General features: G+C 50.1%; 1 protein-coding gene across 1 annotated transcript; it reads left to right on the top strand.

Annotated features, from left to right (window-relative positions):
* Positions 1 to 866: 866 nt before the first annotated feature.
* On the top strand, positions 867 to 27,800 carry STK35 (serine/threonine kinase 35). Its single transcript, XM_044455368.1, has 3 exons — positions 867 to 1,341; positions 10,879 to 11,628; positions 21,760 to 27,800. The coding sequence occupies exons 1-2, from the start codon at positions 867 to 869 to the stop codon at positions 11,589 to 11,591; spliced, it is 1,188 nt and encodes a 395-aa protein (XP_044311303.1). The 3' UTR covers positions 11,592 to 11,628; positions 21,760 to 27,800.

Consider the following 27,800-nt stretch of genomic DNA (forward strand, 5'->3'; position numbering starts at 1 on the left):
CCAGCGGGCGCCGTCGCAGTCTCCATTCAGAGAGCCCGCGCACCGCTCGCGCGCGCCCCAGCCTGGCACCCCGCATCTCCGCCGCGCAGAAAGCGGGGGGGAACGCAGAGGCGGAGGGGCGACTTCGCGGCGCCCAGGTAAGTGGAGGGAGCCTGGACTCCCCGTCGTGGGGCTCCGACTTTCAAGCAGGGAAGGCAAGGGCGCGAGGAAAGAAAGGAGAAGTCAATGGCGCTCCCGAAGGGCCACGGCTTTTCTCCTTTCCCCCCGTTCCCCCGCAGCAAAATGGTCGCTGCCGCCTCCGCGAAGCTATGAATGAAATGTTTACGGTCCAAGGAAGAGGTCGAACTATTCGGAAAGCGGGGGGGAGAGAGGCCACGGAAGCTCGGGGCTGGTCGCGGGCCGCGGCTCACAGTCAGTTTCGTTTTCAAAATACCCAGGAGCACTCATGGCGCTTCGGAAACGGCAAGTCCCGTTCGGATTTTGAAAATGAGATACCCTCCCCTCTTTCTGCCTCCTCCCCTTTCCTTCCCGAGAATGGTACGCTCACTCCCTGTCCGCTTTCATCCGGCTGTCGGAGCGACGATTGGCTGGGTGCTTTTTAAAGGGGCAGGCAAGGCGCGCTTTTTCTACCCTCCGACTGCGCGTTTCCTCTCCCAGCGGCCGTCCTGTGAGCTTTCCGTTCTTCCGCAGTTTCCTCGGCGGCCCGGGAGACACGGGGGACCGACAGGGCGGCGAGCGCGAGGAACCGTCGAGCCCCGGACCGGCGGGGCGGGCGGGATGAAGAGGGGGGCTCCCCGGCCGCGGCCACCACGACGGCGGCGGCGACAACAACGGCGGCGGCGGCTAGGCCCCGCCGCGGCGCTGCCATGGAAACGGGCGAGGACGACGGCGGCCGCCGAGGGACACACGCGGGGCCGGAACGGCGCTTGAGGCGCGCGGAGCGCCAGCGGGCCCCGCCGCTGCTGAGGGGCGCCGCCGCCGCCATGGAGGCCGGGGGCGGCGGGGGCAGAGGCGGGCCGAGCCAGGCGTCGGCGGCGGCCTCCCCGCCGCGCTACCGCCTAGTGGCGGAGATCGGGCGCGGCGCCTACGGCGTGGTCTACGAGGCCGTGTCCGGGCGCAGCGGCGCGCGCCTGGCCGTCAAGCGCATCCGCTGCGACGCGCCCGAGAACGTGGAGCTGGCGCTGGCCGAGTTCTGGGCCCTGACCAGCCTGCGCCGCCGCCACCCCAACGTGGTGCGCTTCGAGGAGTGCGTCCTGCAGCGCGACGGCCTCGGGCAGCGCATGAGCCACGGCAACAAGCAGAGCGCGCTCTACCTCCGCCTGGTCGAGACCTCCCTCAAAGGTAAGGGCGCGCGGCCCCCCGCTGCGCGTTCCCGGTGGGGAGAAAGTGGGGGACCCTCCCCGCTCCTCTTCTGGGGAAGAAATGGGGCGCTATGTCAGACTTGGCTGCTTCTCGAAGCGGAGGCAGCCGATCTATTCAGCTCCCCCCCCCCCCGTGTCTGAAGAAGAACTGGGGGCCCGCAGGAGTCCCTCCTGCCACAAAACGCGTCCCCCTCTTTAGCCCACGCACTGAACAAAGAGGAGCGTCATGGGAAGGGTCTGCACAGACAAGCAGGACTCTCCCCCCTCCCTGCCCATTGTGCTTCCCTATGTGAAGACAGAAGTAAAGGGGTGGAGGAAGGGGACTCTGGTAGTTGTTGGGAGGGGGCGTGGCCATCCCTCTGACCTGGGGGGGAGGCTCTCTGTGCCTGGGTATCCTTGTTTCCCAGCATGTAGGGGGTCATACTGGCCTGATTTGTGCATAACACTTAGCCATGATGTAGCTTGTTGAAGTCCTTCTTATGGTATCTGAACTGACCCCTGCAAAAACAATGGTAGCCAGCCAGCTACAGATGTAAGCAGGGGCTTGTTATTGCTAGGCTGCAAAGGCTTGCTTCTTTAAATCATGGCTTGTTATGGTGCCTTGGATAACCAGAACCCTGGTTTATCCCAGGCTTGTTTCCACTACTGCCCATCTTGAAACAAACTAGAAGTAGGGAAAGCAAACCGTGGCTTGTTTGCTCTTCTGCAAGACAATCCATGGCAAAAGGAACAAACCACAGCTAATGTAACTTGATAGATTAGTGTTCTGTGTATATGCCCATGGTCTGCATATAATGCCAGTTCCTGGGTTAAACAATTCAGGAATTGGCATGACCATACAAAAGCAAGAGACCACACTATTTCCTACCCTTTCACCACTTACAATTTCTGTCAGTTTTGGGAAATGAGTGGCCTCATTTCTGAGTTTTGATCATTATACTGTACTCTGGGTTGTTTCTGGAATTAGATGCGGGGAAGAGTCAGCTTACTTGCAGATACTACCAAACAGCTCCTGGGTTATGGGTTGTTTGACCCCATGAGCCCTTCCATTGAGACTTCTGACCTCATTCCCAGAAGAGAAGGTGAATAGCATCCTCCCTTCATGGGACTTCCAATAGATGCATACTGTACTTAGAATTTCAGTCAACTTTCTCTAGTATATAGTGAGGTAAAGCAGGATGAGGCTGTGAGAAATGTAGGAAGGGAGAACAGCTCTATAGTCATCAAAGAGAATAATGGCCATCTCCCAAGCTTGGCCTGTTCAACTGTCCCTTAGTAAACTTGGGAGGGAACTGAGGTGTGCTGGTATATAACAGAGGAAATCTTTAAAGGGCACCTTAAAATTTAAAGGAACATCCTGGGAAAGCTGCACCTTCAAGGTATTGGAGGGAGAAGGGGATCTGCAGACAGGCCCTGTGCTACACATCAAAATGTGTAGGGAGGCCCTTGCGGAGGTGTATGCAGAGATAAATATGGCCGGCAGTGGGGGGAAGGAAGATATCTATGTATGAAGCAGAACTGTTCATAGAAGCAGAACCATTTCATTTGCCTGATCCTGTGAATAGGGGTTTCTAAGCTGCTGTACATAACATACACTTAAGGGAGAGGGAAAGCATTTCATGTACGCATAATCCGAGATAATGAGCCCCCAAGCTGATGGAGCTATTACTCGAGGCTGAATGGGGAAGGCAGGCACTTGCTTCCAGGTTGGAGATAAACAAAACCCTATGAAAAAATATTTAGATCTTATGCCAGGTTTGTACATACGTCGACAAAACTTCCTGGTCTGCCTGCCAAGGAACATCTTGCAAGGGCCTCAGAGGAAAGGGTATCTGAAGTTGCCCTCTGCTTCCATGTTGGGGGGAGACCTTAATGGTCCTTACAGATTAGAACACAGGATGCCACTGGCTGACAATTGTCCACGCCATCCATTCCCAACCTGAGTCCCTGCAGAGGTTTTGGACAACAGTTCTCATCATCCTTGGCCATTGGCTGTGTTGGCTGGAGCTGATGGGATTTATAGGCCCAAACAGGTCAGAGGTCCTTCTCAGCTTGATTTAGGACTCCAGGGTTTCACACAAGAGCCCTTCCCAGCCAAATCGAGAGAATTTAGCCTGAGACAGCTTGCATGCAGGGCATGTGCTTTACGTGTACCACCAAGTTATAGTCCTTCCCAAAATATAGGAACTTTTCATACTCTCCCTGTGTGGCCTTTTTCCAAACAGACCTGAGGTGCCTGAGTCACATACCTTGTTAAGAGTGACCCTGAACAGGGCGTGGAACATGCAGGTCCCTGGGGGGACATTTATGGGAATGCCAACAGAATCTCATGGCGGGGTGGGCAGCTCTTTACTTATTCCCCTCTAGAAGGCCCGCTGAGTCCATCCAGCAAGGCTGGGTCTGGGTCACCACCAGAGTTCTCTTGTCCTGACTTGTCTCCTCCCTTCTCCACTCACTGCAGCATCTCTTTTCAGGCCTCTCTGAGGCCGGTTTTGTGACCTCATAATGCACACACCTTGGTTCTTTCCACGGTGGCTGTGAGGGACAGAAGAGGTCAGATTCCAGAGTTCTCCAGACCAGAGAATCGCTTTCTTAGCTATTTATCTTCCTGTTTTACTATAAACTTCCCTGAGATCTTTGGGCAGTATAAATATCTCCTCAATAAAGTCTTGCTCAGCCTTGAGGGCTGCGGTGAAAACACTGGCATTCAAGAAGGCCTTACATTTGCAACAGTGAAGTCGTAAGCGCATTGGGGATTGCAGCCGTTCCCTGAGTAGAGACAGTACCCATGTTCTGGCGCAAGTTACCCTTTCTTGCTGACCTTTAAACATCAAAGCATCACCTCAGTAATTAAAATTTGAACTAGGAATGTGATTCTAATCAAAGCAGTGGGTCATACTTCATGCATCTCTGTCTTGGAGCACAATACTGGGGCTGCCAGATGCTCTTTGGGCAGCCATGGGACAGGTCGGAGACCCAGCTCTACCCTCAGTGTGGCTCTTTCGATGACAGTGCTGCTCCGAAGGCACAAGCGCAACTTTGGAGCCAGTGCTTGGCGGCGGTGGGGGTGAGCCTCCACCTGGTGTGAGGAACCCCGGCGGAACCCTAGCCCTCCTCGTGGGCCGGCGTGGTCGATGTCTGTTTTTCCAGAGACGTGCGGAGGCCACCCTTGCCTCCGTATTCCCCCTGCGCTCGACTGTGTGCCTGTAATCCGCTGCGTGTCGAGAGCTCTTGACAGCCACAGTGGAGAAGCAGCCCCAGTGTTGCATAGGAGCCCTGCAGGGACCTTACTTAACGCTAATGGGGCCTTTAGAGAATTGACCCTGACATTAAGGTCCTTGCACTTGAATCGTGAACATACTCAAGCATTGTCTGTGTGTGGTTAGGCTCATCAGAGGCCTAAAAGAAAACAGTCGATTACCGTAAATATTTCATTTGCGGGCACCTGAAGGCAGTGCTTACGTGCCAGAAAGGACAAGTGCCTCTTCCTCTGACTGCTCCAAATTCATCACGTTCTCCTGGACCTCCGGTTACCTCAGTATGTAGGCTTAGCTTACAGACTTCCACATATCCCTCAGTGTGTATCTTTGGCTGCCCTGGTTGAATAATGGCTGTCTTGGGTGACCACGCTGGAGTTAAGCCTGGAGGATCCCTGTGCATGTCAAGATCTGAGTACCACATAGCGCTCTCCCTCGCACGCTCCTAGCACTAGCCAGCTTGGACTAGCAAAGACCTCCTAAAGGAGCCCCCCTTTCCCTGTCGCTTCTTCCTACTGTGTCTGTCCTTGCCCTGTCCTCTCTGTCAGTCAGCCCCTGTCCTATCCTGAATCTGCGAACGCATGCCCCTCCGTATAGCAGGCACACAGCAATTATGTCTACAACCCACGCGGTGGGGTTGGTTCTCTTTGGGCAGGGGAGCAAATGCCAAATCATGGGGGAGAGCAAGGAGCGAGTGGGCCTTCCGCGGAGCGATTCTTGGGCGAAACGTTGCCCGTGTTTTTATTCCTTTGCATTTAACACCTGCCCTCTTTGAGAAAGGGCATTCCGCAGGCCGAGCGAACCTGCCGTGTGTGGAGTCGGAAGCGAGAGCGTGTGCCGCAGCAACGTGCAGAACTCTAGCCCCAGCCTGAGCCTGCGCTGGGCTGCCTGCTCGCCCAGAAGCCTCTGCAGAGCAGGCTCATTACAGATAAGCCAAGCCCTTCCACGTGCCAGCCAGCACGCTGCACAGGCCGTCCTCGTGGGAGCACATGGACTGCCCAGATGGGCACTGCAGAAGTACGCAGGGCTCATCCGCCACGCACCAGCAGCCTCTGAGCTTCTGACTCTCGCGCATCAGCCCCACAGCCAGCCGCTCCGCACTAGCGCTCAAGCCTTGCTGCTCCGATGTGGAAGGCACAGGGGTGGCCCAGTGTGCAGGGAATACTTACAAACCTGATTTTTCAGTGCAGTTAATGAATGTGGGAAAGGTATAAATCGATCGCTAAGCTGGTTTTGTCAGTGCATTCTAAAGGCAAGATCCTGTGCAAATTTAGCACAGTGCGATCCGATGACATTCCTTGGAAGGAATGTCCTTTTTGTTCAGGTGAACTTTCTCTCAACATGGAAACAGAGCAAGTCCGAAGGGGCCTCCCGGGCCATCTAGTCTGACCCCTGGATCCAGCCGGCTCCGCTCACGACATGCCCACCATGTGCACGTCCAGCCTATCCTTGAACACCCTCACCGATGGGGCCTCAGCGACCTCCCGGGGAAGCCCATTCCACACCCTCGGGGTCCTGACTGTCAGGAAGTGCTTCCTGGCATCTAAATGGAACCTTGGGGTACAAGTCTTTGTGTGGTGTCATGTTTATATTGGATGGATACTGTAATCTGGCACTCCATAAACTGTGCCCCACCCATTACAGGCTGTGATTCTGCTTAAACCTAGTTATGCTCGAGGTGGAACTGGAACATTACAATATCCAGTCTAAAATATGTTGCAAAATTTCAAACAATAGGGTTGCATTTTAAACTGATTTTAGTGTCTTGAAAGTCAGCTAACTGTAACCAAAACTAGATCTGTCAAGTCCTAAATTTAATCATGAATCTTACCCAGGAAAATGTTTATGGAAAGGATATATTTTAAACACTTTGGAAATAATCTAATGAACTGTTTAGCAAGTGCCAGACAAGGTGTCAGACATTGCTTTCCTTCTACCGAAGCTACCTTTTTTCTACTAGCTCTTCAAACACAGTAGGCACCATGGCAGAAACACCGGTAAATCTTGCCAGAAGTCTTAAGCTTTGCATTTTCAAAGTTGTTGGAAGGTGGTGAGCCGTCAACAGCTTGATAGAAAATATGTCAATAGAACAGTTCCTGAAACTTCGCTAAAACTGAAACAGAACCCATTTGTGATTTCAAAGCAGCAAATAAAAAAATGGGGGGCTGGCGTGTCTTGGCGGCAAAGAGATGATAGTTTTTAAAGTGGCACTAGAGAGTATCTTCATCTGTACTTTGTACACTCACCCACTTGTGCCTCTACTAAGCGTTTTGTAGGGTTTATTTATTTATTTTGCAGTGCATTAGAAACCTAGGAAACCTGTTTGGCCAAAGAGGAAGGGGAGACACGTGGTCAAGAAAAAGGAGCTCATTAAGGGCAGTGAAATGCCTCGGCCCCGATCCCAAATGAATGGCCACGACACGGAGTAAGTGGCCGCAAGTCCCTGGTGTAGCTGGCCCACAGTGGCTGGCTTCCTTGATCTCTTCTGGAAGCATGCTCTTCTGTGCTAGTATCTATTGCCTTGGGAACATTTTCATGGTATTCCTGTAATAAACATAAGACAGGGTGGCCTCAGTGTGCCAGGGATCAGGCACTTAGCAAGGCATTATTCATTGCTATCGGGCAGAGGCTTATGACAAGTGACTGAAAGAGCAGAGCCTGTGCTATTAAAAATAACCTTGTTTCTTAATGGGGTGGTGGTGAGGGTTTAATGAAGCTCGCCAAGAGCCTGCGTGGCTTGCAGCTTCATTAACTGACCCCATAGGACTTGCTTTCAAGGGCAGAAGCAAGCTCTTCAGTTTCCATTTTGTCACCGCCTTTCCTCTTCGCCTCTTGTTCTTGCCCGGAGATTAAGAACAAAATCCTGAAGTATCACCCAGCAGCTTGTTTCACAGAAAAGGAGCTTCGCCCCGCTCCACCCTGCTTTCCTGTTGGCAGTCAGATTTCTTGCTGGCCCTGGAGATCTGCAGCCCACACCCCCTTTGACGAGTGTTTTCTTCTGCTGCTTCTCTTAACAGGTTTTCCTCACTCGGGATTGAGAAGGAAGGGTGGCCAAACCATAATACAACCTTGCATTGCCATAGTAATAGTCATGGTGACAGCATTGTTTATGCAAATAAGCAGCCCTCTTCACTCTTTATCCACTAGTCATGATTAAAGAAGCTGTTGTCAGACCTGGTAGCCCTTCACGCCTAGCTGCGTTGGGTCATACTTGACTTCATTTCTTTGGAAGGCCTATTTCGCTCTTTGTGAACTTCCCAGGTTTCCCCTCCAAACTCCTTAACTTGCCATAAGGTGGCAATGGCGATATGATTGTGATGCACAAGAATCCAAAACACAACTCTGCAAGAAGAGCAGAGATCATTCATAGTTCTTTATTTGTAGTGGGGTGAGCGATCCTAAGTGAACTTACTGCAGCGTAAGGCCCACTCAACTCTGGAGCTGACTTGCTTCCGTGTCCATATGGGCTGTTCTTGGGCTTGGGAACTGAGTCACTGGACAGTTTTTGTAGCATTGTGGTAAAAAACACTCACTGTACTTTTACAGAGCAAATAAATGTTCATATTGCAGCGATGAAGTGCTAGAAAATAGGGTTCAAGACTAGCGGCAAACGTTTAAATCTGGCCAACTGCACTTGAAAGCAGCCCCCTGTGTTTCTTTCCTTCCCGGCAAAGTTAGCTTGCTTCAAAGCCGAAAATTAAGGTTACTTACACAGTAACTGTGCGCGCTGCCTCCGCCTCAGTTGTGTTCACTGATCTCCTACTGCGTCACTATCAAGCTGTCCGTTGCTTTACGGTCGCTGTGCTGCGTGACTGACAGCACTGCGCCAGCACATCCCAGAGAACCCAGCGGGGCCGAGCAATCCCCTCTCTGTCTCACCAAGAGACTGTGACATGTGTGGCTGCTGGATGAAAGCAGATGGAGCTATCCATATCTCCAGCTCAGTCCTTTCTCTCAGTGCACGCTCTGCGTGGTTTCCAGGCTCGTGGAAGCATGAGCACAGAAAGCCCCTGTGTTCTTACCTCTCTGCCAAAAATGACACTCGCCTGGGCTTTCCACATCTTTCAAACTGTTTTTCTGTTTGTTTTGTATTTTACTGTAGTTGCTTGAGTGCCACTGGAGGGAAGGCTGGGTACAATTTTAGCTAATAAATAAGACTAGAGAGCAGGTTCTTAATATCCTTGTCTGAACAGCTTTTCTAGTGAGTTCATGGGGAGTCCTTAATAAAAGATATTAGAGCTGTTCTACCGAAAGCCATAATGATAGTTTGTCTCACCCAGCACTGTTTACCCTGATGGATGCAGCTTTCCAGGGTTTCAGAGAGAAGTTCTTTCCCAGCCCTGCTACTGGAGATTTCTAGCTGGGTTTTCCTAGGGGGCACAGATGGCTCCTGAAGGCATCCAGCAGATGGACTCTGCGGTCAGCAGTGGCAGTGCTTCAAGTAAACATGTGGGCTGGTCTCTCAGCTGAAGAATGGCCATGTTGTACAGGGTGGCTGCGGCGGATGCTTTGTGCAAGGCCAGAGAACAACGTGAATGGGCTACGGCAGGGGCAGGGAGGGTGGGCGGCTAGATGCCTCCCAGGTATGTTCAGCCACCACTCCCTTGTTCTTTCAGCATTGTCCAAGCTGGCTGGAGCTTACCTGGCTGGTACCCCAAAACATCAGGAGGGTGCCGGGTTGCCTGCTCCTGGGCTAGATGACTATCAGCACAGGGGGTCTGAGTGATCAGGGTCCCTCCATCCCTAATAGCCCACAACACAATATAGTAGGATGTGATCTCAGATAGACATACTATACATGCAAAAGAAATAACATTTATGGTTGAAGAATTTTGAGCACAAACTTGACTCGAGTGCCCAAACTGAATGGAGCTTGCAGCCCTTCTACATAAAATTATCAGCTTTTGATTACCTAAGCATTCTGCATTTTGGAAGCCTACTTTAGTCAGGTATTGTTTTGCTGCTGTTATTTTGTTGAACAATTAGCAGAAATTGAAACTGTCTAAAGATCTACCAGTAGATTCAAATCTGCCCTCTGCCCACCCTGAAGTAAATTACAGCTACACTTGATCAGTGGTCAATATCTCTGTACCACAGTTGCCCAGTGACTAATATTCAGAGACATGACTGTCTCAGACCCAGAAAGTAGGATAGATAAACATCCAAGTTTTAATTGTAATCAGATTTTAAAAATTTTAAATGGTTGTTAAGAGAGAAATTTACTATATTATTTTTAATAGGTAGTTAAAATCGATCCTCATAAACAGGCTAAACCTGTACTTATAAAAATGACTCATAAAAATGAAATCATGGTCAAAAATTTCTGCTCTTGTGAAAATGGCTCCACTGAGCCTTACAACTTTTTTTCTTGAAAGTTCTGGGCTTTTGATTTTTCTGACTAATGCCACCTGAGATTTTCTTGAGAAAGTTACCATGGTACATTGGGGGTAGCTGCTCATTCAGAGTGTGGAAGGTTCTTCCCTTATTGACAGTTGGCTCTTTTTCTAAGTCTGCCATTCTGTAGAATATGGCTGGATGCCTTTCCGTTTCTGTAGTAGAACAAAGCAGCTGATGAGCAATAATTGTTTAGCATCGGTGTCATCTTGGTTTATTCAGCTCCATCTGTAAGGCCTTGCTAATGGAGGCTGTGATTTCAAATTCATGGCTGCCACATTAGTTACCCCACTGTTCCAACATAGCGGTAGGAGTTTTTCACACACACCATATTTTCACTGACATTGGTGTGATTTATCTGTGGACAGAGGGGCCTTGGATTGGAAGCTGGCGCCTGAAAGATCACTGCTAGTCAGTGCGAGAGAAAGCTTGCATTGGAATGTCTGCTTGGGTAAGAGGCCATTCCTGTGGGATCTGAAGTCTTCCACAGAACCCCAGTTCTGTGTGTTTCTGTAGCAGCTGTCATGATTGGAGAAGGTCCAATCATCCATTGGAGCTGTGTCCGTGAAGGCTTCCTGGGTTCAAAAGAGCCAGGATCCAGCCTGCCCTGCCTACATGACCTCCAGCCATTGTTCCTGGGAGCCTCTAATGGGCATCCACCAGCTCTCCTGTCTACCCCCCCATGCAGTTTGAGCAGTATGGTCAGTACAGGAGGTTTGTAAGAGTTCTCAGCTGACCTTGGGGAGGGACACTAGAAAGATGCACGTAAGTTGTGTGCTTCTGCAAGTTCTGATCAGTCTTGGATATCACCAGATCTTGTTCAAGCAGTAATTGTCTTCCTTGTCTTTCTCCCTGTCTCTGGCAAGGTGAGAGGATCCTGGGCTATGCTGAAGAACCTTGTTATCTTTGGTTTGTCATGGAGTACTGTGAAGGAGGAGACCTGAACCAGTATATCCTTTCTCGCAGACCGGACCCAGCCACCAACAAGAGTTTCATGCTCCAGCTGACAAGCGCGATCGCCTTTCTTCACAAGAACCACATCGTGCACAGGGACCTGAAGCCAGACAATATCCTGATCACAGAGAAATCAGGTGCTCCCATTCTTAAGGTGGCCGACTTCGGCCTCAGCAAGGTGTGTGCCGGCTTGACTGCTCGAGGCAAGGACGGGGGGAACGATAACAAAAATGTGAATGTGAACAAGTACTGGCTGTCTTCAGCTTGCGGCTCCGACTTCTACATGGCTCCCGAGGTCTGGGAGGGACACTACACTGCCAAGGCAGACATCTTTGCCCTGGGCATCATTATCTGGGCCATGATTGAGAGGATAACGTTCATCGATGCCGAGACCAAGAAGGAACTTCTGGGGACCTACATCAAGCAGGGGACGGAGATTGTGCCTGTCGGGGAGGCGCTGCTAGAAAACCCAAAGATGGAGTTGCACATCCCCCAGAAACGAAGGACTTCCATGTCCGAGGGGATCAAGCAGCTCTTGAAAGACATGTTGGCTGCTAACCCACAGGACCGACCCGATGCCTTTGAGCTTGAATCCAGGATGGACCAGGTTACTTGTGCTGCTTAAACTCAGGTCAGAGCGTTGGAGTGCTTTGAAAACTGGGGTAGGTATTCACGGTTTTTCTTGACTGGTTTGCACAAGTTTGTGGGGTGGCAGAAGCCCTTTTTGTGTTAAGCAGCTTGCCGAGTGCATGGATGTGCTCACACTTCTGAGAATTGTTTCCCTCGCTGAGAATTCCACAAGCCTTGCCTAGTTCTTCGTTTAGGTAAAAGCCCTTCAGAAAAGAATGGATGCTGGTCAAATGGCATGAGAGCTTTTTCCCAGCAGCCCCCTGCCTTTCCAGCTGAATGAGCTTAACAGCGTGTACTGAATGAGATGAAGGGCCAAGGTGTTGAACCACTAAAAAGCAGGTCTTTTGCTATAGGACCCATGCATTTGACACAGGAAGCCTGCATCCTGTACATGACGCATGCATGCCATCCGAGAAGGAGGATTCCTCTGGTGTGTGCAATAAGGGAGAAGCCACTTCTGAGATGGTGCTTGCCTCATGCTGCTGTTAGAAGGAGTCAATTAAACATGACCTATTGATTTTTTTTTAAACAAAACTTTCACCCAGTTACTTGGGGACACCTTTAGTTGATTTTTTGAATCAGGTTATCTAATCGATTAAACTTTGTAGCCCTAAAGGCAAAGTATACTTGCTCGCTTCCATGAGGGCAGTGAGCTGTCACTTGTCAACCAGATTATGCTGCGGCGCATTCTGAATACTGTTGTGAGCTGGTCCCTTCCCTCTTTTCTGGTTATCACACCCAAGACAATCCTTTGCAGCACAATATTTCGTGGAAACTTGACAGATACCAGGACAGTATGAACTCTACCTAGCCTGCTGCCAAAGTTGAGGGAGAAGCATCTGCCCATGTAAAGAGCTGAATCCAAGCAGGAAACTTCCCCTCTGTCCCTCCCTCTCCCGAAAGCTTCTGACTCCACCGTCAGGGTGGCTCTTGCTGCTTGAGAGGACCCTCCAGCTGGACAGCTCATTTTCCATGAAGCCTCTTTACTGGTTTGAGGACTGGGTCTTGCAGATGTTCCCTCTCCCATTCTGAAAACCCTTCTGCCCCTTTCGGAGTCACCTGGTTGCACACTGTACCTGAGAAATTCACTAGGTAACCATAAAATGGGAAAGTCCTTGCCCCCACCCCCCGCACCTCCAGCTCCCTAAAATCAGCAGAATCTACCTGAACTGTCTGTAATGATTGAGAGACAGACTCACTCTCTCCAAATACCATTCCTCTTACAGTTGTGGGTCCAGTGCCCCAGTGTGGCAGCAACTGGATGAAGAACTTCAGAGGGTCCTCTGTCTGAGCGAGGGCCTCACTCCCAAACTCCCTCTCTTGCAGACATCGCTGATGTCGAGCAACCACACTTGGTATTCTGGAACGACCTTGTGTGCACAGCTCCACTTATTTTGGCTGGCCAACAAGATTTGCGCTTGGCGTGGCAGGCGGAGGGAAGGGCAGGTTACTGTTGGGCATCACCCTGTGCTCAAGGAAGCTTTGAACCGGGACGGTGAAGGACAGGAGGGGCTTGCCTATCCCTGTTTCACAGTCATGAGAACGCAGGAAAAGCCGCGAGGGAGTCCCAGTGTTTTCAGACTTCTCCCAAGTCAGGAAGAGCCTCCATACTTCTGCAGGCTTAGCGTGAGTGTGGCGATGCTCCCCGGCACTACAGTTGCCACTGAAGAGGTGCTTTTGTCAACAGCAAGGTGTCAACAGCAAAGCACAGGTATTTGTCGTATCCTTGGACGTGGCGTTTGGAGAGCCCCAGGATGCTCTGGGGCCTTAAGTAGCGGCCTGGCTGGTCAGCTGCACTATTTTGGCATCCCACGTGACACCTTTGCGTCCTGTTATCCCCACTTAAGCATGATGGCAGAGCAGGGTTTCCGTGTTCAAAGACAGCACACTGCTGAATAATGGTTCCTACAGGAACAGCCTGGGAAGGTTACACGACCTTCGGGCCATACTCCCTTGGGGCTTCCCAGAAGCATCTTGTTAGTGAGTCTAGGATGCGAGATCCTGGACTTGAAATATGTTTGGTCTGATTGGTAGGACTCCAATGTCATGCAGCCACTCCCAGGAGAAATGAGTCTTATAGCCATTGTTAATCCTGCGCATTACACAGGGTATTCAGTGTTCAGGCGCACCTTCCTCATTCCGTTCCAGAAAAGGGGAAGTAATTACTGAAAGAACAATAACCCGAGCACGTTAAAATCAAACTAAGTTCCAAGCACACTGCTGAGTCGAACATTTTAAATGCAGAATGGAGTGGAGGAAGCTGTCAAGTCATCTTTCTCCTTTATCATAATTTGAACAGCTGTTGCACCACCATTCCCATTCCTCCCATAGTCCAAACTGCCCATGAGCAGGTTGTTGGCTCAGTAGCCACAGGAGTGTCCCCCTTGTGGAGTGCCTTGTAAGGACTTTGGTGACTCTTGGTGGTTTCATTAATGAGGAACGTGGCTGGTCTTGTTCCACTTCCCGTTCCTAGCAGTGAAGAAGGGCCATCCTGCTTTTTCTGTGCAGTGTCAGCCGTGCCCTCATGGCTACCTGGGCCAGACTGAACCTCCTGCATGGAAGGAGCAACATGCACAGAATGACTGTTGCTCCACTCGTCACTAGGGCCTCGTGAGGAAGCTGGACTTTCTCAGTCCGCTCCTGAATCAAAATACGGAGGCAACTGGAACCTTGTTTCCTTTCCAGGCACTGCCTGTAAAGTACCTACTCATTTCAGACATGGAGCATTTGCAGAGCCATATAGACTGTCTTACCCTGGATGCACAGAGCCGAAGAACTTGGCTGGAATTAATGGAAAGTGGTAGTTACTTGACAAGGCATTCCAGAATGCTACTCTAATGAACGAATGCTTGGTCAGGCAAAGTGAGCCATTCTCCTAGAATAAAGTGGCACAAGTCAGTACTGGGGAATGCAAGTTGGTGTGACTTTTACATAATGCTCAGCATAGGAGATGACTGCTATTTATGAAGTGGCAAAAATGTGAATCAAGATGCCTGAAAGACGGAATGTTTGGGTGGGAGTGGCGTTTACTGTCATCTTTGCACGGGACTTCACTCTACACCTAAGGCCTTGATCAGCCTCTTTACTTGGCTGGGACTGCAAAAAGAAGAGGTTGGTGGGCTGGTCAGCTGCATTTGACATGGTGGGTCAGAAATTGTGCAGGCCTCCCTTGAGGACTGATAGTTAAATCAACTTTCTAAGAGCGGGTCTTGTATCAGAGAGTGTTGATCTCCCTGTGCTAGAAGCCACTGTCCGTTCGTCCTCCCAAGGACATTCTGCAAAAGGTGTTCTGGCAGCCCTGACGTCCAATTTCCTGCAGCCGTTGTGACTGTCTTGCCCTCCAGCGTGCATTCCAGAAGTTACATAAACGATGCGCTGTTCTTTCTGCACAGTAGTTCAGAATGTGCTTAGATAAGAATGTTAATGTGGGTTGTTGCCTAGTGGTGCATGAGAGCTTCTCAGAACAGTTGCTGTGGCAAAGGAAAAGCTTAGATGGAGTTAGCCAAGACAAGTGGCCCGTGTAGCCCAGTAGAAAGTGGACAGGGAGACATTTAATTTAATGTAATGTAATTTACAGATTTCTATGCCGTCCTAGGCAAGAAGCCTCAGGACGGCTTACAAAGATTTCTCTAACTCTGCATAATACTAAAACACAGCATCATCCCATGAAGCTGATTGGTGAGAGTTTCAGGACAACTAAGAAGAAATATTTCAGCTAGCACATAAAGTATGGAATTAATTTCAGTGAATTGTACTGATGGCCACCAGTTGGATAGCTTTAAAACCAGTGTGATGCTTGGAAACATTTGTCAAGGAGGTGGCCATCAGGAGCTACTAATCCTTATGGCTTTATGCTGCCTGCAGTAGCAGAAGCAATCTACCTGCTTATGCCAGTTGCTGGGGAACATGGGTCGGAAGATGCTGTTGTACTCAGGTCTTACTTGTGGGATCCCATGGGCAGCTAATTGGCCACTCTGTGAACAGAATACTGGGCTAACTGAGCCCCCGGTCTGGTCTAGCACAGCTCTTCTTACGTTAATATATTCTTATGTCCATGTTGAGTTATTATGGACATAAGAGCATATTAATATCAGCAAACCCAATATCAAGCCCAGCAGGCTTCCTTGTTAGCATGAATTTAGTAAGACCAATCTTGGATCCATGGCATTAATTTCTGAAGCTGCAGCCCTTCCTGGATGGCCAAGTCTTGAAATGCAAGGAGGACTGTTTTGCCTCTAATTTCCCCCAAAGTTTTTGTTTAACGTGACAGAGAACAAAGCTTTATATGTAGAGCTACTCTGCTCACAAAGCTGAAGTGGGACTGGTCCCTCCCCACAGAGTTCATATAGAAAGGGGAAGATGGTACAATACAGGGCGTGTTTTTGAAAATGCTAAAGGTCTTTGGAATAATACTGAATTTCCCCATCCTGATGATATCTTTCAGTTGGTCTTTCTTGACCAAGAGAGGGTTACACCAATTTCTCTCCACATGTGTGCGAGGCAGGTAGCCCTTCTCTCACCTTGCCCTACCAAACGCCTCCAGTGTGTCCACACTGATGTTGCCTCAGCTTTGAAAAAACTGCACACATTTGTACTACTGTAAAGTATATTAAGTGTTCGGCACCACTTTGTCACGTCTGATGTGCAGACGTACTTTGACAGGTCCAGAGAGGGCAGGCCGGCCGGCCGGCCGGCCTGCCTGCCTGCCTGCCTTTTTGCAAGCTTTTTAATAAGAAAGTAAAGTTAAAAGTTACTTCTCCAGCCTCCCAGATAAGAATAGAAGTTGTCTCAGGTTTTAATTCATGAACCAGGATTTGATTTAATGGCAACTCTGTCTCAGACTATTTAATTGGAATACAGCAATTGCGGCAGAGGGGGGAATGCCAGGGTGAGTGACTGTTCCTCCTCTCGGGTGCACGGGGGTGATAGCACAGTCGCCCACCGCCCTCTTATTTTCTCCCCCTGCCCGCCCCCACCCCCAGCGCAGCCTGTGCTTCCCATCTGTGATGATCTCTCATGCTCTGCTAACTCGCTGCTGCTGAGTTGCATAACCAGGCCGTGCCCTCCGGGGAAAAGCCTGGCTGCGCATCATCTCTGCGGAATGGTACATGGTACATGCAAGCATAATAGACCCGACGAGGGACAGGCCTGCCCTCTAGCTGTTGATTTTGAGGCCCAGCTGCCTCCTCCACCCCACCCCCTCGCCAGGGCTGGAGCTGGTGACAAGGCTCCATCGAAAGCACAGCTGCGGTGGAAGGGGCTGCCCCCTTATGTAACGGGAAGGGACGTGCCGCACTGACCATCCCCTGGCTTGTTCTGCGCGAAGCACCAGGCCTCTCGCCCAGATGGATGCTCCGCTGCTGAGGAAGGGCTTTTGCTCCGGCTCTTGGCAGCAGCGGAGACGCCTTGCCTTGGCGAAAGAGGGCCGGACCTCTGCTCGCGGCAATCCTTTAAGGCCCGGTCCCGTGCAAGTAGACGGCAACTCCCGGTGTGCCTCGATCAGCATGACTGGCCGGGGCCCGCTGGGAGCCGCAAGTCCTTTCCTTAAACGTGCGTGGGATGGCGCCCTTGGCCCGGACAAAAAGCAAACGCTGCCAGGGCTGTTCGGCCCATTTGCCCAGGTCAGTCCCCTGCCCTTGGCCCTGCTCAGTGAAACCTTTTCAACAGGAGGCCTGGCAGTGGGACTCGAGAGCTCCTGCAGCGGAGGCATGTGCAGAGGAGTAAGCTGCCTTCCCCCGCCACCCACCCAGGCGCGATTTGTTTGTGTTCGGGGTGGATGTGAGCTGAAAGTCGTCAGCCTTTGGCACGGCTGGGGACTCTTGCCTTGTCTCCATAAGCAAATCATGTCAACAGCCAGCCTGCTATTTTCCCAGGCACTGCTCCCCAGAGGTCTCTGCACTGCCGGTGACCCGAGACGGGCAGCACGGTGGTGTAGCGGAAACACCGCCTAGAATTGCTTTGCAGTGTAGGCTGGAGAGGGGTGCCCTTGTTTTGAGGCGGTCTCAGAAGCTGTGGCTTGGCCAGAACATCTCACTGCTAGCATGCCTCTTTTGCCACTCAAGCTGCAGTGGGAAAGGGGAGGAATTTCAGTGCGCTGCAAGACTCAGGGCTGCTCTTCTATAAGCCCCTTCCTCCTGCTAGCACGGTCTTCCCCCGCCTGGCTGCGAATCTTGGCAGTTGCGGCCCAGCGAGTGGTGGGTGGATGACTTGTGGGCCCTCATACCTGGGTTATGAGTACATCTGTCACCTGCTTTGCTCTGCTGAGCATACCTGAGGCATCGGCATCGGTCACCTGCGCCAGCGGTGTGCAGGGCAGGATTGGTTTGCTGGGCCTGCAGGCCTTCTGCCTTGCCCGTGCAGGGCGAGTGATGAGTCCTTTGCTTCCACTGGCATGATCAGCCTCAGTAGTCTCATAAAGGTTTGTCTGATCCCTGTCCCCATGATTGAACTTGGTCCTGCTTGGGCTGATTTCCATGAATTGCAAGGATTTGAGTGAGCTGTTGGAAGAACTCTCCTCTGAAGTCAGATCCTCTCTTGTTGCCTATATTCCGCTCTCTGGTGTAAGGAAAATTCTGCAGCTTTAAGAGCCCTGAAAGTGACTTGCCAGGATTACCTTCACTGATAACACTTTAAACGTTTTGCGTTGCATTGCTTTGGTGTACATATTGTCTGTCAAGTGCCTGTCTCCCTGCTTTCCCTCTCCTAATTTTTAGGAGTTTTCCCCCTTCCCTCCTGATTTTTAAGCACAGCGAGACTGTATACAAAGTGCACTATATGTACCTATTTTGCATAATGCTTACTTCAGTATTTGGTGCTCTAGAAAATCTGGAACACCTTGGCAAGAACTGAGGTGGTGCAGAAGAGGAAGAGTTGCTTGGGAAGTGCCAGCCTGCTGTCTAGTTCTTGGAAGCTTTCCGGAAATGATGTCCTGTATGAAACTGAGGGTGTATGTTTACAAAGCATTGAGCAATGTTTACAAAGTACGGAGTACACACAATACTGCACAGAGAATGTTACCAAATCAGAGCCTTCAGAATGATACTTTCCAGCATATCTTCCTCACTCCACCAGCTTCCACACAGAAACGTACCTGTTTCCAGATGACCCTTCTCTGCTTCACATTGCCTAATTACAGCAGCTTCAGCTGAACCCTCCTCTCTTAAAGGGCCAATTGGGATTGTTTCAGATGCACCCCTGCCCAAACGCAATGAGACAATTAGAGCCTGAGAATACCCATTGCTAATTATTGCCTATTTTAGCCATTGTTTTCTGCTCAAGACTTCCTTCCACTAATTGGGCTTGCCAGGAGGGGTGGGAGCTTATCTCAAGAAACTTGGTTACTGTGTTGGGACGCTGAAGCAAGAGCGCTCCCAAACATCACTCCCCTTGAGCACCAGGTTCATCATGTCCCAGAAGAGCGGCATGGTATGAGCCCAGTAATTGGCTTAATGCCTGTTTGTGTGCCCAGCCAGGCTGCCTGGGAAATGAAGTCTCTGCAGTGGTGCTGAGGCTTGACTACTTCTGCCGGTTCAGCAGAGAAGGGGGTGATTCCCGGTTGTATCTTGGGTGAATGGTGTTACTTCTTAAAGTATTTTAGGAGTGCGCTGGAACCAGAGGCTCTTCTGCCTATGTGTAATGGCATTCATGGAATGCATTGCATTTCTTCGATGTGCTATAATGATCAAAAGGCTTAAAATGCATTCTCAGGAATCCTTGTAGTAGCCCTGAAAAGGCCGCCCGTGTTGCTTGTCTCCTTATTGGAGCTCAGATGAAGGTTGGGGCCGAGACTGAGAACACCGTAAGCTACATAAGACAGTCTGGTGACCTGGGGTGGATTTGAATTGAGGATTTCCGAGCTCTCCTGAGCTGTCACATTGCATTAGCTTTCGCAGGGGGTATCCCATAGTGATCAGTTTCACACCAGGACAGGACGCTTTGGGAGCCTGCAATGCGGGTTGCCAAGTTGGCGCCCTCCAGAATTTTTGGACTAGAACTCGGGTAATTCCTGGTCATTGGCCATGTCATGCGAGACTTACTTTATTTTAAACATTTGTGCATTATACAAGTTGTAGTTTCAGAACTCTGGAAGCCACTAGGGTGCTTCTGTATGTGTGCAACCACTAGGGTGCACACATTCAGCATTTTCAGAGTCAAATTGAGTAGGGTCCCAGCATGGGGAGGCAGTCTGGGGCTTGCAACTGTTGCCGCCTCACGTCAGGGGCCCTCACCTGCTACTTCCTGTCAACAAGCCATCTGCATAATTACTGCTTTTGCGGGTGCTGCTTTGTCTCTCTCAACCATACATCTCCTCTCCTTTACTCCTTTCATCACTTGCGTAGCCTCTTTTCAGTATTTGCAATTAGAAGTAACTCTGAGATAATGAAGTCCCGCCAAATGATACCGCGTGAGCTAAACTAAAATATACGTATATAATTCACTTGGAAAGGACTATCAAAACGCAGCTAGTACAGCTGTCTAAAACCAGTGCCAGCAGCCGCTTGAATGGATGGAGCAAGAACTGACACACAGAATGCCTCGAGAGAGGCCAGCATCAGCAGCAAGTGGGATTACGGTAATTCCTCAACTAAGTGTGGAAGGCATTACATAACCATGGGAAAGCACCAGTGTCCACAGCAGCTGGTGTGTTGTACTGGGGCATTGGAAGCGAAGGGATCAAATCCAGGGAGGTGAATTGGCACCGCACGGATCGTTTGCTGCGTGCAGAATGCGGCACACAGCTATTGCAGACCTACTGATTGTCCTCTGGATCTCCATTCCAGCACATGGCTCCAGTTAACCAGTTTCTTCTGAACGTGCCCTGCAGTGCTGAGAAGCAAGTTCAAGCTCCCCCAGCCTCCTGCCCCGCAGAGGTCACGGATTTCCCCTCCCAGTAGCCCCAGCCAGCATGGCTGGTGGTCAAGAATGCAGGGTGTTACCCAGAACACCTGGAGGGTACCAGCTTGAGGACAGCTGGGCTGCGGTTTGGGCAGGGAGATAATGAAATGCTTGCTTTTGGCAGTCTGCAGGGAGGCAGGTCTGTCCCTCGAGGGCTGCCCACTGCAGCTCTGCGAAATCACTGTAATTAGGAGATTCAGCCATCCAAGTGCCACAGCGGAGAAGTTGCAAGACAAACAGCCAAGCAAAAGACAAAAACACAGCCAGAGCTGGTCTGGCAAATAAAGTGTGGACTCACTAGGAGAATTGTCGCAAGAGTCCGTGCATGGTGCAGTCCTGCTGGCTGGGGCACGCGGGGAGTTGTCCTTTTTTCTGCCTGGACTTGAATAGAATTGGACCTTTGGGTTAAAAGCTGCTCACTTACAAGCAATGCTGTCCAAACATTTCCTGAAAAGCCCTCCCCCTCCCCCGGCATCTACCCCAGTTTTGAAATGAGCTTTAATTTTTCATTGTTTGCCTCTAAACAAATATTTTCTACGTCATCATAAGCTTGCCAGTGGAGATTGTAAGATCCTAATAGAATTACATTATAAAAAAACACAAAACATGAAGTATCTAACAGTTATACACACAACAGTGTGATGGCTACCGATATGCCATGTAATTTCCTTGTCTTGGTGTAAATTCATACCCAGATAATCATCACATACGGTGAGATTTTTTTTTGCCCCAGATCATGTATTAAAAGGCATACATTTTATCAGCCTCCTGGCTGGCTTGCTATGAATGTTTAGTGTGGGTCAGTGTAAGGGCCAGATGTCATACATTTAGCCCAAAGTGCGCAATTTCAGGGTTAAATTCCTCTGCCCAAGAAGATCTGTTTTCCATTCCACTGGTATCTTTGCCCACCTGCTCTTGTCTGCCGTGACAAGCATAACTAGCTCCATCGTGGGTTCAGGGAACCTGTGGAGTGGTGCAAGCAGCAGCTGCATTGGAGATCTCATCCTAAAGGGACAGTGATTATCTTTCAGCAAAGACCAAGGACAAAAGAGGCAGACATTCCCGGTTCATAGACTTGTACAATCGTTCATGCAGGGCTACCGCACTGCTTGCTCCTTACCAAGTGCATTTACTGGTTGCATCCAGTTGGCAGGCCTTGGAGAAAAAAATGGACAGAACTTACACATTTAGAATGTTTTCTCTGAAGGCTAGTTATTCAAAATAAATGAATAGAAAATATTTCATGCCTGCTTTTGTTTTTCTTACAGGATTTCTTTCCAGGGACCTACAATCTCCATGATCTCCATGCATAGAGGAAAGGTGAAGATGGTCCAGGTTGAACACCAGGATTTCTGGCAACATGAAGCTTTGAGATTCTTCTTGAAGTCCAGTGAGGCATAAGAAGAGCAGGAGTTATTGTAACCCACCATTATGAGACTATTAAAAGTTTTTTTGTTTTTAATTTACATTTTCCCCTTCCACCCCCTCCTGCCAACTTAGCTTTGCTGATCAACTCAATCTGTGCAGGTACTTCTGGAGTTCCTCTTCCACCAAATCTAAATACTGAAACAAATCTACCACACATTCTGTTCTGCTGCTGCTGCTAAGTACCAGAACTTTGGGACAAGATGAGCATAAGATTTGTCTAGCAGGGAGAATTGCTCTGGGATTGTGAGGCCTACAGCTAAACATGATGTTGAAACCAACTTTTGCCTCTGTTTAGCCTCTGCAGATGGGAACAAAAAGCAGGATGGGATACCTTCCCCTCCTCCGTTCCCTTCCTAAAAGAGCTGTTCACCTGTGGAACTTGGCAGCACAAAATCTGAACATGATTGTTGAAGCGGGAAGCTACTTTAAAAATGACTCTAAACTTAGAAACGGTTTGACAGCTGTGAAAGAGGTTCTCATAGGTCAAGAGCGTGGTGGTGCCTGGAGAGGGTGACCACACGTTGTGCTCTTCACGAAGGTGGCTTCTGTCCCTACCAGAAGTCCACACCGGTAGGTGGCCTGCTTGGTCGCTTGAGTGGTCAGTACCAGAAACATCAAGTTAGCCTCTTTCTCAGCATGGGCTGCTTTTACCTGTTCGATTATTCTAGTCTTCTTGAGGGTTCTCTCGGTAGATCTTACCTGGACCTGTCTCTCTGTACAGGATGGTGCAAGACACAGTCCCCAGGGCTGTGCGCATGCTGGCATCCATACGCGCGTAGTGCGGCCTGTTCCATGTTCGTTCCATTTGAAAAGCTCGCTTGTAGTTCTAAGAATCATTTCTCAACAGCCATTCCATTGACCAGGTAGACCTGACTCTTGCTCACAGTGAGTAGGTCTTTACCCTGACCTTGTCAACAGCTGCTGGGAAAGCTTTTGCCCCTCTGCTTCCCTGCGGCTGGTCTTCATTTGCGCTGACGGTGCTGTTGAAGTAAGCAGTGCTTACTCCTTGTGCTCTACAGACTTAGAACAATGAGGGAGCCTGCAAGGCAGTGCAGCTGGGTCAAGTGTGGAGCGATCCGCCTCACCTATAGGGTGAGCTCTCATTAGCGTTTGCAAGGCTCTGGAGGAGATGCAGTGATGTTTCCTTTGCAGCTCTTGGGAGGTATTTCTCCCCCAGTCATTGGCCTTATCAGGACCCTCTTTTGTCTAATAGACTGCTTGTTTGCATTCGCTTTCTCCCACTCTTCCATGCCTTTCCAGCTTGTGGAGAAGCCACAGTCGGAGCATGATGAAGCCAGCTGCTTCCCTGTTTAAGAAAGTTTTGTGGCTAAGAAAGTTTTGGTTTTGTTTTGTTTTGTTTTGTTTTGTTTTGTTTTGTTTTGTTTTGTGGCTATCCTGGCTGGCCATTTGCAATTCCTCTTGGCCTTGCCTGGATTTTCTAACTACAAGTTTTGCTTATTTTTTTTTCCATGCTGCTCCCCAAAACCTAGCAATTAGAATTTATTTGCTGCAGGTCTAGGGAGAAATTGGAAGAGTTGTTGCAAACCTGAAAAGTCCAGAGAGAAAGGAGTAAAGAGCCCTTATTTCTTAGTACATCCAAAATTAAGGACTGTAAGAATTTAGGAGCAAAGCTGCCTTGTTCTTTTTCAAGACCATAAGCTCTCTGTCTCTTGAACAGCCTTTCATCAATTCCTTTAAACAGTAAAGTATTTGCCTCAAGTGACCAGAAGCCGGGGGGGGGGGCAACAGATGTTGCAGCTCTCGGGAGATGTGACATGCATTACATGTCCAAACTCTCACGACTCTGTTCTCTTCTACTTTTTCCTACTCCACCCAAACACGGGCATTCCTGGAACAGCCATCTTCCAAATGGCAAGAGGTGTTCCTCTTTCAGGGAGTTCATAACAGTTGCATTGTGTTTGCCGCTTTTTGGACTGGCAACACAAAACCATCACGCAACCAAGTGACTTCATCCTAGCGACCCCTTTGGGGCTTCTGTTCCATCTGTCATGACAGTGCAGGAGAAGAGTGAAGCTTGGAGGTGGGTCGCCTTGAATCGGAGGAACCGAGGCGCTTGACGTGACTCGTGTGGCCTTGGGAACCACAGGTGCACATGCAACCCTTGGACTCCTCGGCGACGTGCCAGGCTGCAGAGTTTCCCCTGTGGCATCATCCACCTTAACCAGTCCATATTTTCGACCAGCAGCCACCAGATGAGGCTCTGCATTCTTCCCTTGGGATCCCAGAGCATGAGGGGAGACTTAGAGCGGGTAGCCCTTGCTTTTCACTGCTGCACTTTGGGGTAGCGTGTAGAGGAAGCCGTGAAGATGGGTGCACGACCCCCTCCCTGCAGAAGGCTTTTCAGGCAAACACACGCCCTGGCTTGAATTCACGGCTTCTGTAACGCCGCCACTTTGGTACTGATGCGACTTCAAACACCTCCTCTACTGTTTTGTCCTTGTTGCCGTTAAGACTGTTGTTTTGCAGTGGTAGGTAGACCATAGTGCCTTACGGGGGGGCTCAAAGGGTCCTTCGCAGGGCAGGGTTAGATCAAGAAAGGCCTTTTTCTGCTTTTCGGGGCTGCTCCAACTGTGGTGGTCTCTCTCCTCCCACAGCGACCCACTGAGCTCTTCAGAAATAGCCTCTCCTTATCTTAGTTCTGACCATCCCATAGCACATTTCATTCAGGATGACAACATGAAAGCACTGATTTGTTTGAAGGAACCTTCCCGCAGGTTCCTAAGGAAGAGACCAGCTGCCCCACCCGCTGCTCCAGCATCTGGCTGCCTCATCTTTGGGTTGTGCATGTGAATGTGGTGGTGTGTTGCAAGCAGTCGGAAAAGGTTTCACTTGAGTCTTCTGGGGTCCCAAGAGTCCCAGTACTACAGCCTGCGTTAATAGCACCCCCAGTTACACTCAAAAGAGTCTTCCCCACCCCCACCACCATTCCTATTCCAGTTATCGTGAATGAATTTTGAATGAAAATTGGTAGTTCATTACTGCGAAAAGAATGAAATATTGCTGACCTTTGGTGCACAGGTGTGTTGGTTGGTTGCTTTTTGTTTTGGGGGGTCGGGGGGAGGGGGCTGACTGACGTGACTTTCCTTGGTTGTGGGGATGTTTTTTATATCACACTGTTTACATCGAACAGCGCTGTTTACAGTTGGTGGTGTGGGTTGGAACTTGCCAGACACCTTCTCTTCCTGGTGCAGTCGCTCGTAGGTGGACTGTTAGATGAAATTTGCACCTGGCTTCAGCACATTCCAACACCCTCCGCCAACGCCTCTGCCACCTCCCTTCCCTTGGGTTCTTCGTTTACATTGCAGGGATTGGAGAACCCAGCAACAAAAGGGCAGCGGGGGCATCTCCCGGTGTGCCGCGCGTTCCAGCGAGGCTGGTTCTGCCCCTCGGATCAGCCAGAGCGGGAGCCGGCCCTCCCTGGCGTCTTGAAAACAGTTGAAGGCTCAGGCTGCCTTCTTGGTTTGGCTGCAGGCTCGGAGGCCAGAAGGGAGAAGAGCCCTCGGCGCATCCTGGCGGCACACCAGATGACGAGGAGGTGGCTCTCTCTCCACAGGCTAGTGATTCTCCTGCTCGCCTGCTGGCAGCTTCCTGTTCAGCACAGTTGTCACGAGTCTTGAAACACTTAACTTCCTGGCTTGTACTGTGTGCGCTTCCAGAGCAGGTTGATACTGCCAGGCGAATTGGGACGTGAGAATCCTGGTCCCAGTGGCACTGTCTGAACCAGGTCTGCTCCGGCACTGTCCGTACCACGCTTGCCGGCTGAAGAGCGGGGCTTTTTACCAAGCGCTGCAGCAGCTGGCTGGAATAAGGTGACTGCGATCGGCTTTCCTGGGGTACAGGTGCTTCTGAGGGGCGACTCTCCGTTGCCCTGCACCTGTGCTTGGGAAGACCGGCCTCTGATCATCGTTGCACTGAGTCAAGCCTGACCTGAGGCTTCCAAGGAAGGACGGAAGTGCCTGACCTGGCAGGCACCTGCTGTTTGTTTGGGGCCCTTTAGAGACCAAGGCATGCTCTGGGTGAGCCTTGACTTCCACCTCTATTTGGGCTGCAAGACCACTGCCCCCGAGTAGAGGAGACTGCAGAGAGAGGCTGCCAAGCCGTGCCAGCCCATCTTGAAGCTGAAGCTGCTGGGAAGGCAATCTGTTTCTAGCCCGTGTCTGTTCTCACAGCTCCCATCTCACGGCTGCATTTTCAGCTCCCCCGAAACTTGTGTTGCTCTTCAGTGGAAGAGGCAGAGATGAACTGAAGACTTGAGCTCTCATCTCTCCTCTTCTTCCTGCTACTGCTGCTTTTGTGTTCTAAGGGATGAGGTGCTGCCAATGAGTGGCAGTTGTCTTCCTCTCCCCCTTACACTTCTGTTCCCTCAGGATCCTGCTCTGTGCCTCCCAGGTATCTCCAAACACTGCCAGAGTCTTTCTGTAGAGCAATAATTTTTGTTTTCCAAGCGAGAGAGATTGCAGTCTCCAAATTCCTTGTAATTCGTTTCGTCCCTGCATATATCTAGTCTTGTGCCATTGTCTAGTCTGGGTTTAAGCCGGCTGGGTTGCACTGTGACATAGGTTGAGCCAAGGTGGTGGGTAAAGATCAGGCCACTCCGGGATTCTTTCAACAGAAATGCATCTTTTGGGCAAATGGATCTAAGGGACAAAATAGGTTTTGTCTCCGGACAAGCTGTTGCACCACTACCACTGGGGCTGATAGGTGGCCATCTGCAGGTTTGGGTCTACTTCCCCGTCCCCTGGCAACAAGATTTCTCAGCCACTGCTGGCCTCGGAGGACCTGTCACCGTGTGTCTGCATCACCAGTTTTACTAACGTGAGTCTGATGAAGCTAAGTGATGGCCATCTTAGAACTGGCTTGCTGGCTGTGTGGCACCATTTTGCTGCAGCATGGAGCAGTGCTTGGCTCTTAGTCTTGATCTGAGCATCCTAACACAGCAGCAGATTTAACTGTCTGGAATTAAATGACTTGCAAAAAGTTCCCCAAAGTAGCTGTCTTAGTCACTTTTCTCCGAGACATCAAATCAGGAAATGCCAGTATTTGACCAGCAAGAGGGAAAAGCTAACTTTCCCCTCCTTGTACTTTGGGTACCCCATGTGTCGATGTCATCTTTCCACTGATGTGCTTTCAGAGTTGCAAAATAAGTGGAAGCGGAACAGGAGGCATTGGCATCAAGAAACACGTGCTTACCCACATGGTCAGCCTGTGTTGGGGCTGTATTACTTTGAACTGCAGGTGGGTACACAGGATCGCATTTTCCATTCCAAATCAGTCCCTTCACAAGTTGGTGGGGGGAGACATTCACTTTCTGCCTGGTGTGCTCATTTTCTGTCTAGAGGGAGATGTCTTTGTACACAGGAACACTTACGCACTCCCCACCCGCTTTTGGGAAAATGGAACGACAAAAAACTTAGGGAGACCACCTCAGAGAAAACTGGGTCACAGTCCAGCTTTGCCCCCCCCCCCAAAACCCGTCTCTCCTTTCCTCCACCTTCAGTTGCAATTTGAGCTTGTCTCATGCTTGGTTGGACATAGAATTCATAAACTTTCAAAGCTGAGCGTAACATGAAAAGGCTTAAACCCAGGAAAATTACGTTTCCAATGTTAGTCTTTTAAAAGTAGCTCTTTTTTTCTTTGCACAGAAGCTGGTAATCTAGGACCTGTTTGTGAACAATGTTATGTTTGGGTTTTTTTTTAACTCTTTGGTTTACTTGGGTTGATGTGCGACCTTGTATTTAAGTTCTTTGAACACTGTGGAAATCCTGATTGTGTATGAATGCAGCAGCTTTGTAAATTAAAGGTAACATTTGTGTGAATAAATCTAGTGGATGGGGTTGAAAAGCCATACCCAGTTTTGAAA

The sequence above is a fragment of the Varanus komodoensis genome, unplaced genomic scaffold (genome assembly GCF_004798865.1).
Source record: "Varanus komodoensis strain SLA01 unplaced genomic scaffold, ASM479886v1 scaffold8, whole genome shotgun sequence".
In the NCBI taxonomy this organism is placed as follows: Eukaryota; Metazoa; Chordata; class Lepidosauria; order Squamata; family Varanidae; genus Varanus; species Varanus komodoensis.